Here is a 10434-nt window from a genome sequence, read left to right as displayed (position 1 = left end):
TTATAAATATATAAATATAGATTAATTAAAAATAGTTAATTGAATTACGGTTGTATGATTTGGGTTTCACATTAAGATAAAAGAGAAACATTTTAAGAGATATGGCAATGCTAATAAAACATATGTTTGACGCTTTTTAACACAACGAAAAAAACTTGTTTTCAAACGTTTGTTGTGTTTTTATTTTATTTGAGTGTAGAGATATATACTTTTCACTTTAAAAAGTTAATTTATTTAATTAAGTGATGCAAAACAGTCTCGGTACAATTTCAAGGTTTTGTCGATTATATTTAGCGCGTAAACAAAATTTCGCAAGAGCGTTTAGCATAAACATCGCAAACCGCATGTCGCTTGTGAATCAAACAGTTAAAAACTCAACACTCCATTCAACATCATTACGAGAAAATTTGAAAGTTCTTGGTGTACCCCCCAAAATGCGCAGCGAACCAGCCCTCAAGAAAATAGATTCACCTGAATTCCACAGTATTTTCACAGATGAACTGCAAGCGCTGATTGACATCTTTGAACGCTATAATTATGAACTACGTATAGCAGGAGGTGCTGTTCGCGATATTTTAATGGGCATTAAACCAAAAGATATCGATTTAGCAACTACTGCTACTCCGGATCAAATGAAAGAAATGTTCAATAAAGAAGAAGTACGCTTAATTAACGCAAAAGGCGAGAAACATGGTACGATAACTCCTCGCATACACAATAAGGAAAATTTTGAGGTGACCACATTACGTATCGATGTACGCACTGACGGTCGCCATGCAGAAGTAAATATTAATTTAAAAAATATGCGCAATAGTTTTTATATAATTTTTATTTTAGGTACAATTTACAACTGATTGGCAATTGGATGCAAATAGGCGAGATCTTACCATAAACTCAATGTTTCTTGGTTTTGATGGCACACTCTATGACTATTTTTATGGCTATGAAGATTTAATGCAACGACGTGTTGTGTTTGTGGGCGAGGCCGATGTACGTATCAAAGAAGATTATTTGCGCATCTTAAGGTACTTTCGTTTTTATGGTCGCATTGCAAAAGAGCCCTCCAAGCATGACGTAGAAACCCTGAAAGCAATACGAGAAAATGCCGAAGGATTAGCTCGCATTAGTGGGGAACGTATATGGGCAGAATTGCAAAAAATTGTGGTTGGAAATTTCGGTTGCGAGTTAGTACAAGAAATAATTTCTTGTGGTTTAGGGTCTCACTGTGGCCTACCAGTGGATGCTAATATTGATGAATTTAAAAGATTATGTGCTGGTTTGGAGAACTTTTTAAAACCCCAGACGCCAATATCTTACCTAATTGCATTGCTTCACACGACAGAAGAAGCGATGAGCTTACACCAACGTCTGAAATTGTCTGCGTTTGAACGCGATTTAGCACTTTTTATCACACAGAATCGAAAAAAGGTAAATAAACAAAAAAACAATATGCTTAAATCACTCATAAAATAAATTTTAGGTCGGAGTGGAGTTCTGCAAATTACGAGATTATCAAAGGCTTTGTCTGCAACCTAACGCTAGACGTGAATTTGTTGAGGAGCTTCTAAAATATTCAAATGAAGTGGAACTTTATAATGAATTGAAGGCATGGCAAATGCCACGTTTTCCACTAACTGGTAGCATTTTGAAGGAACACGGTTTAACTGCAGATAAACGTATGGGTGTAATCATGACACGCCTTCGTTCTATTTGGATCGATAGCGATTTTTCAATAACTGGTGAAGAGCTTTTGACGAATCATCTGGCAGAAGTGATAGAAAGCTTGAAGACACCGCCCGGTACGCCAAACAAAAAACGGAAGTCAGAATGATGATATCATCATTGTTGTTTAAAATATATTTTGGTAATTTTTATGCGCTTTAACTTTCAAATTATAAATTATTGAAATATTTGTACCACATTTTCTTCTTAAATATACAGTTATGTTCGTACATGCTGAAGGTCGATAAAATCGAAACTAAAAATATCTTAGTGTGTTAGTTTTATCACAGTCGTTGTGGCATTATGTTTTGTGAAATATCTGTATTGGTCGCTTGAAGCCCTTTATGCAGTTTTCAGGTACACCCATTAGTTCAAAACTTTCAAAACCCACATCCGCTGAAAGCAGAAAATCGTTGAAATGTTTGGGAAAAAACTGCATAGCTTTAAAATTAGTATATATCGTCTCCTAAAAAAGCAAGTTTTTATTTATGACTCATATTTTATTTAACTGTTCATTTTGTACTCACAGTCATTTTCTTCCGACGTCCATAGTTGTCGTAGGGCTGCGCTTCTAATATAAGTTTACCACCACTACGCAATTGTAGAAACATACGCCGAAAAGCCTGCTTTAATCCAGCATCTCCAAAGTTTAAATGTATCCATTTAGTTATTGACATGCATAGGATTATATCAAATTGTTCGTGTTCAATTTCTAGTAAAATATCATCTCGTAACACATAGTTTCCATGTACAAAGCTTACATTGTAAGGATATTTATGTAGACGACGTGCCTCATTTTCAATAGGTAACATTTTCTTTTGTCGCAATAACATCTTGTTAGCCTGGTTGATTAGGGAGCGATCAATGTCTAAACCAACTATGCTTTTGATTTTAAATAGCTTGGCCACTTCCATTGTTATTAGTCCGCTGTTACAACCAATGTCGAGCACTTGTTTATTTTGAAACATATCTGAGCGAGTAGCAAAGACTTCCAGACGTATGTCATGGTATTTGCTATCCTTATTTCTGTACCCATAATATTTATTATAGTTGCCGTAAATAAATTTTTCTTTTACTTGCTTTTGTTCTGTATTTATCGCTGAAGGCAGCTCTATTCGTTTTTTAGGACTTTGATGTACATTTATTTTTATAGCTGTGTTTTTAGTTCCCGTGCCGATATTTACGTTTGTAAACGTATTACTGCTTCCAGCCGGAACTTCAATTGCAGCTTTTGGAGGAGTATCCTGTGCAGTCAATAGTTTTGTTTTTTTGACACCACTTTCACTGTCATCGACACTATTTTCGGCTTTCCTTTTGCCTGCTATTTTTTGCGTTGGAACATATTTTATTTGTATAATTTCTTGATTTATATCCATTGAGAGAATTTGTTGAAATAAACATGTTTTCAAACAACTTCTTCTTGTTGTACTACACATTCACAATAGATATTTAGCATCGTAGTTAGTAGAATTTAAAGTGGTTCAAATAAAATGCAAATATATCGATATGACATTTGAATTGGTAGATAATGCATGATTTAAATATTAAATTTAATTATGAACGCAAAATTATTTTTACATAAACATAAGTAGTTACATATTCTGTTATGTACTAATGGGTGGTGTATGCATTCACAATTTAATGTGATATCGTGTTCATCATGCACACATCTTATCGATATTTATAACCACCAATTGATATACGTTGCATATCCGTTGTCAGTGACTCGCATTTCCATCCAAATATGTTTATTCAAAAATGAATATATGTAAAATTTGATAGCTCAAACTAATTAACAAAACGTTTGCTTGTAATCAAGTGTTGTTAAAACTTTAATTGAAAGAAATAGTTTTTACAAAAACTATTTGGAATGTAAAGCAAAAGGATTCTTCATTTGGTAAGCATTAACTGCCTGCTTAATTCATCTGTTCAATTCCATCGACTTAATGTTGGTCCAATAGCTATTGGATCACCTGCATGTAAATATGCCCAAACTGCTTTTGAATAGTGTTTCCGAGTAATGCAAGAACGGACATACATATTATTGTACAGATATTTATGTTATGTACATATGTTTAGAAGAATGTATTCTATAGAAATTATGAAATAGGAAATCAGTTTTGTTTATATACTTACACACAAACACCTTAACCACATTGTATATGATATGAAAATAAGTCGTGCGCATCCGTCAAATACTATATACATTTATATAACACAAGGAAGATATCCTTGCGTGCGTTTTAATATGCAAAAGGGTTGAATACCGTATATAATCCGCTGGCAAGCGGTCAGTCGAGTGGTCAGTTTCGAATTAATCTAGTTTTTTTATTTGCTTTTTATTTCATACACCTGGAAGGGTTATTCATGGTTGTTAATAACTCTTTAAAGGATTGTGTCTGTATTATTTTTTGGCACGCGCCGGTACTCATAATATTTCGTATAACGGCTACGGATTTGATATCATTTGTTTTTTTGCAATATCGCGAAATGTGTGCCAAAGCAAAAGGGTGATTAAGCAAGTAATTTGAATATAAAAATATAGAATTATAGAAAATATGAAAAAATTTAATGAGAGAACGTAGTAATAATTGTAGTAAATGTGGACTGGCCACACAGTTTTAATAACTTTGTGGAATGCCGTCAAGTTGACAGTCTTGACCGAACAAAAATTTGGATGCGTTTCCGACGTAGCTCCGATCATCTTGGGAACAGCAATTACAATGCTCCTGAATGGCGTTAAAACTCCAAACTTTTGTCCGACTTCAACATATTCGAAACTGAAAAAGTTTAAGATTATATGCGATTACTGGAGAGGACACTTTTTAAAGCTATTTTGTAGACCTGGTGCAGTAATAAAATTATTTAACCACAAAAGCATCACTCGATGGTCTCTCCAACTGATGGAAATTCCAAGCTCGTAATGGCGCATATTATTTGGTTTCAACGAGCGGTCTTGTGAGCAGTCTGTAGTGATTTTTCTCACTGTGCATTTATTGCATAAATATCAGCTTCCGACATAATGAATGCAGCAGCAATGCGTGCAAAAAAAATTGAAATAAATAGAAAAGGTGGAAATTTAAAACCAGTTTTGTACTGCCGGACTTTAAGCAACTAACTATGCATTAGCGCAGGAACAAAAGCAACAGCAAAATAAATAACTGCCAAATTGGAACCTTGGAATAAAAGTGAAAAATAATAAAGCACGGATGTTGACGTGACGCGGTCCAGATTAAAATTTTGATTTGGTCACCATACGAATGAAATGGAAGAGTTGCGTCTGCGTGAATGTTGCTGCCACCGCTCCCTTGTTATGCGCTACTACGCTTGCGTACACATACGATCGTCTCCCTGTCATGGGCAATGGCTACAATTTCCACAACAATATGATAAAACACCCAGGGGGACGAATAAAAGGACGGCTGGCAGTATAGATGGACGAAAGGATGCTTCTAAATGTAACAGAGCAAGCAGACCAGCGCAAGGGGTTGAACCCAAAAACACCTTTTCTCATTTGCATACATTTATACATATGTATGTGTGTTTTATATTTGTAGCTGTTGCATTTTCAATTTGCATGTGTGAGGACGAGCACATCGGGCTTGGACGCTGGCTCTCAAATTGCTACAACAATTGTGTTTGTGGCGTTTGTTGTTCTTGTTGCTGTTATTGTGCCTGTAAAGCTACGTTATTATAAGGTCAACTTTGCGTTTTCCCAAATGTGATGCTTTCAATTATATTCTCTACACTCGGCATAGCATTTGCTCTAGTTGTTAGCGCTGTAGTTGTTGTTACTATTGCAACATCCCCATCGAGGAAAGGTCGGTTGTCTTGTTGTTTTTGTTTTTATATGCTTTTCGTGCTTTGGTTTGGTAAGTGAGTGGCTGGTTTGTTGGTTGAATGCTTTGCTAGGTGATTGGGTCACTCGGAGATAGCCTTCCACACACGTATACGAACATACTCATATATGCGTTTTAATACGCGAAATAGAGAAATTAACCCTTATAGGTGTGTCATGTTGTGTATGTAAAATTTCTCTAGATCATATTAGTGCAGTGAAAGACCTTTTAACGCGTTGTGACAGTCAAAACAATGAAAAAAAATGCTTTTTCTCTCTTTATTTTATAAGTAGCTGCATAATTAGTGAATTGTATGTGGTTTTTTTTGGAGAAAATCTTTATATTGTATTCTCACGCATATGCGCATATTTTTAGCCAATTAACCCTAAACTATTTAAGAGTTAAATTTCGAATATTTTCATTATTTTATGGGTGTCAGGTATTAAGCTAATCTGTAAATATTGAATATGACGGACGTGATAAGCAACAGCCAGTGATATGTGCCCAGTGGATACGTGCACGAGGATGCTGCCAGGCCAAAATCTCTTCCACAATGCCCACATTAACTTTTTATACCCTAAGCAGGGTTTAGAGTTTATAACAGCCAGAAAGAAACGGCGGAGACCCTATTAAGTATATATATGTATATATGTATAACTAATCACCGCGGCGAGCTGAGTCAATTTAGCCATGTCCGCCGGTCCGTCTGTCTGTCTATCCGTCTATCCGTTTGTCTGTATATATGCGACCTAGTGTTTCTGGTTTCTTGTAGAACCCCCCAAGGTGATCTAGTGACTGATGCCCAGAGCATACTAAAATTATAAAGGTAACACTTCTCCTACCTGCTGAATGGCGGTAAAAGCTTAGCGGACGTTCCATTGCTCAACCATGAAGATGTTCGAATAGCAATTACACGTCTGAAGAACAACAAAGCGGCGAAGCACTGATAAGGAGAATGCATCAGCTTCTTTGTAGAATATGGTCGAACGAAAATTGGAATTTAAGTGAGCTCTGCCCACTCCACAAAAAAAGAAACCGCACTATCTGCGCCAACTACCGTCGGATAAGCCTCCTCAACATCGCATTTAAGGTTCTAACGAGCGTATTGTGTGAAATATTAAAACCTACCGTGAAAAAACTGATTGGGCCTTCGCTTTAGGACTGGAAAGGCCGTTAGTTCTGCTTTCTCCAGACTGGATAAGGAAGCGAAACAAATGGGTTTGGTAGTGAACGAGGGCAAGACGATATCTCCTGCCATCAAATAAACTGTCGTCGCACTCGAGACTAGGCTCCCACGTCACTGTTGACAGTCATAATAACTCTTGCCAACAGGTGCTACCTCGAACTGAGTAGGCAATTGAGAGGTAAAGTCCTCTCTCGACGAACAAAAACCAAACTCTATAAATCACTCATTATTCCTGTCCTGCTAAATGGTTTAAATTACGATGATAACATCTGATGAGTCGATGTTACGAGTTTTCGAGAGAAAAGATCTGCGGAAGACTTATGGTTCTTTGCGCATCGTCTGAATGGATGAAAACGCTCCAGCTGTGAAAGTATTCAACGTAGTACCCACTGCGGGGGAAGCAGAGGAAGAGGAAGACCTCCACTTCGTTGGAGAGATCACTTGGAGAAGGACCTGGCTGCACGTGATATCTCAAATTGCGAAAAGAAGAAACAACTGGCGCGCTGTTGTTAACTCGGCTGTAACAGCGTAAGCGGTGTCTACGCCAGTAAAGAAGAAGTGTTTCTATTGTTGAGATATCGATCTGCAATTTCGCATACGTCGTTTTCTCCCCAAGAAGCTGCTTATTTGTTGGAATAGCCGATATCGGATCACTATAGTAAATAGCTGCCTTATGAACTGATAGGTAAATAGCATGTTCTTGCATGGAAAACTTTTCTAATTGAGCAGATATTTTCACGAATCGTTCAGATCGGACTACTATAGCATATAGCTGCCATTCAAACTGATATTCACCAAGCCGAGTCTACTTTTATCAAAAATTGCGTGTTCGATATTTTAACAGCTATAAAAGGGTACGTTGTTGTTGTAGTGGCGGAAACCACTCAACAAAAAATTTTGACGAATTTAAATCCGGTTCCAATCCAGTGTAGTCTCACATAAGCTGGTGCGATTTTAAGAAAAGTACTTTCTACACATCATACCTTTTGTGGCTCAATAGAGGAGACTCCTGTCTCTCCCACAAAGTAATACTTGGCCGGTAGTTCCGTGGGAGAGTCCAGAGTTGGGAGTAGGTTAGGTTTAGCGGTTTAAAGTTCCGCAATCCGGCTTTCGATGCTTCCCCTACTATAAAAACAGACTTCTGTGGTTTAGTCCATGTTTTCCAATTATGAAAAATTTCTTATTCTAACTTCAGTTTTTTCTAATTTCGGTTCTTCAGCGCAAGTTCCTATTTTTAGTTAACATATCTCTTTAGATCATTTTACCACTGAGTTTTCACTTTTTCTGTCTAGTCTGATGATGTCAACGAACAGATGTCTCTTACAAAACTAGAACAATGTTCTCAGAAATTTTAAACAGATTCGCCTTAATTAGGTTGGTTCTGTGAAGAAAAGTGTTCAATTTCATGAGTAAAGCCCAGGTGAGATTGAACGAAGATTTATCAACATCGGAATTCTTGCTGTCTAAAATAGCGATGAAAACTAAACTAAGCTAAGACTTTAAAACTGTAAAAAAGTTCTTACTCTATTTCAGCAATTCAAGTCAAATAATGCTTCTAATGCAAATTTACGACACCCTTTCTCAGTTCGGGAAGACATGGTACCAAAGAAATATAGATTTCTATTCAAAATAGAGCACATTAAGTTTATGGTCTCTCGGTATTTAAAAGTTGGCTCCGCTAAGGTCACTGATTTCTTGAGCTTACCTTCTATTAAAAAGACGGTCAATGCATTTATTATACCCATTGATGCTCTGACCTAAACGTCATGAACTCATTAAGGTTTCTAACATAACTCATACACTTACATAAATTGCTCCAAGCCACGAAATTTGTCTCAACCTTTTGCTCCTTGGTTTTGGGGTCTTCCACGGTGATTTCGTTGTGTGGCAAAAATGTCTTCACGGCTGAGTAGAGCGCACATTACGAAAATGCATAACACAAACAAAAAATAAGATAATCTGCCAAAAATGTACGTACTATTTAAACGCAACCAAGGAAATTGGTGCGATCTTTGATCCTCTATTTGATAACCTTTTGTTTATTGCCTTTTCTGCGAATGTTTTTGCAGCTTTAGCGTCATTTATGATTTTCCTGCATACAAAAAACAAAAACGCAAAGGAAAAATGCACATAAATTTGAGGTAAAAATCATTAAGAACGCAATGGAAAGTTCACGCAAGCGGGGTTGCGCAAGGGTTGTGATCCCTTTCTCGATCAAACGGGCTGAAATAATAAAATAGTTTCGAGAAAAATAATTGGAAAATATCCTTTCTACACTCATACCATTTGTTTGTGTTTCACCTTTGAACGAAATTTACTGTGATGAAGAAAGAACGCGATGAGTATCTTCGAACGATCGCAGCGAAGATAAATGTGTCCTTGTGTGCACTGTGCGGCGTACCGAGGGGCAAGTACGTATTTTTTATGAAATATTATCTTGCAGATTTTTCTGCAAAACATATCGAAAAAAGGGATAAGAAGAAGGATAAGAAATTGCAGACGAAATCCTTTGGCAAATGACATCATAAGACGTGACACATTGAACTGATCGGAATTGATCCTTTTTGGTTGCTGCGCCCCAAATCACACTGTGCAGACAGAGATTTTGCAAAAGTTCTTCCTCTTTCGCTTTCACCCCTGTTTCGGTATACAGCATGCATTTTTGCATTGTCTATTGATTTTTGCACCCTTTGATACCTGTGCGCACGCACACACTACACAGCGGCGCGGCGCTCGTATGCGACGCTACAAACGTCTGCCTCGTCGATATTTGATCGCCTCTTAAATTACAAGTAAAGAAATAAAATGCGAAAATATTTCATTTGTAATGTTGTTGTATGTGTGTGTGTGTGCGCACTTTTCCTTTTGCAATTGCATTTTTTAGCAGCGTCTGAAGCAGAAGCGGAAAACCGAGAGGGACTTTCAAAACATTTTGCGATAAATATCGTGATTAGCGCGAAGCTGTGGGAACTTTTCTCTTGAGCGCTGCGTCAAGGTGCGCTTCCTTCTGTTCCAACTTGCCAGCGTGTGGAAGTTTGTATGTACATACTGATATTTATGTAAGTGTTGCGCGATGTTTGCGGAAGAATGATCGATGTAAGGATTGGGTTACATATAGTACTATGCTTTACTCTATATCGGTGCGTATATGTGTGTGTGCATGCAAAAACACGGTTTTCTTGTGCGAAAGGGTTCCGCCTAGCAACTCAAGCACGCTGCGCCATTAAGTATTGATTGATTCGCAACTGGCGCACACTGTCTCTGGAACAGTTGCACTGATCGAATGCCGATTGTCGATCGTTTATTGTTCGCCGTTTTATGTACTTATTTTTGCTTTTACTTGGCGTATTTTGTGTAGGAATTTCATATGGCTGTTCTTCTTGGCATTCTTTTGTCTGCTTTTGCGGAGTGGTTTCGCTTCGCTTCTTTTTTAGTGGTTTTAAGGATTGAAAATAATGGATTTTATTAATAAAAAAAACTAATAGCTTTATTTTATAGCTTCCGCACAATTCTTGCTATTAAAAATCTTGCATAATTTCATTGAAAAACAGAAATAGATACATTAGACATGAAAAGGGATGAAGCAACGTAGATAAACAAACGTACACCACATATGATATTTATTAGAGTGATTTACTGCAAATTGTAGGATTTGCATGAACATAACCTAACTCTTCATACCTAGAA

At 37.0% G+C, this 10434-nt stretch overlaps 2 protein-coding genes across 2 annotated transcripts; one reads left to right on the top strand and one right to left on the bottom strand.

Annotated features, from left to right (window-relative positions):
* The first annotated feature begins 144 nt into the window (after positions 1 to 144).
* LOC126752980 (CCA tRNA nucleotidyltransferase 1, mitochondrial) lies at positions 145 to 1987 on the top strand. Its single transcript, XM_050464470.1, has 3 exons — positions 145 to 782; positions 838 to 1428; positions 1481 to 1987. The coding sequence occupies exons 1-3, from the start codon at positions 246 to 248 to the stop codon at positions 1829 to 1831; spliced, it is 1479 nt and encodes a 492-aa protein (XP_050320427.1). The 5' UTR covers positions 145 to 245; the 3' UTR covers positions 1832 to 1987.
* On the bottom strand, positions 1823 to 3139 carry LOC126754448 (probable RNA methyltransferase CG1239). The gene is made up of 2 exons (XM_050466791.1): positions 2250 to 3139; positions 1823 to 2188 (listed from the first exon to the last, which is right to left on the bottom strand). Exons 1-2 carry the CDS (start codon positions 3096 to 3098, stop codon positions 2024 to 2026), a joined length of 1014 nt encoding a protein of 337 aa, XP_050322748.1. The 5' UTR covers positions 3099 to 3139; the 3' UTR covers positions 1823 to 2023.
* Positions 3140 to 10434: the final 7295 nt, after the last annotated feature.

This window comes from Bactrocera neohumeralis, chromosome 2 (genome assembly GCF_024586455.1).
Source record: "Bactrocera neohumeralis isolate Rockhampton chromosome 2, APGP_CSIRO_Bneo_wtdbg2-racon-allhic-juicebox.fasta_v2, whole genome shotgun sequence".
In the NCBI taxonomy this organism is placed as follows: domain Eukaryota; kingdom Metazoa; phylum Arthropoda; class Insecta; order Diptera; family Tephritidae; genus Bactrocera; species Bactrocera neohumeralis.
The sequence above is the reverse complement of the archived record's forward strand: the minus strand, read 5'-3'. Positions and strand labels throughout refer to the sequence as shown.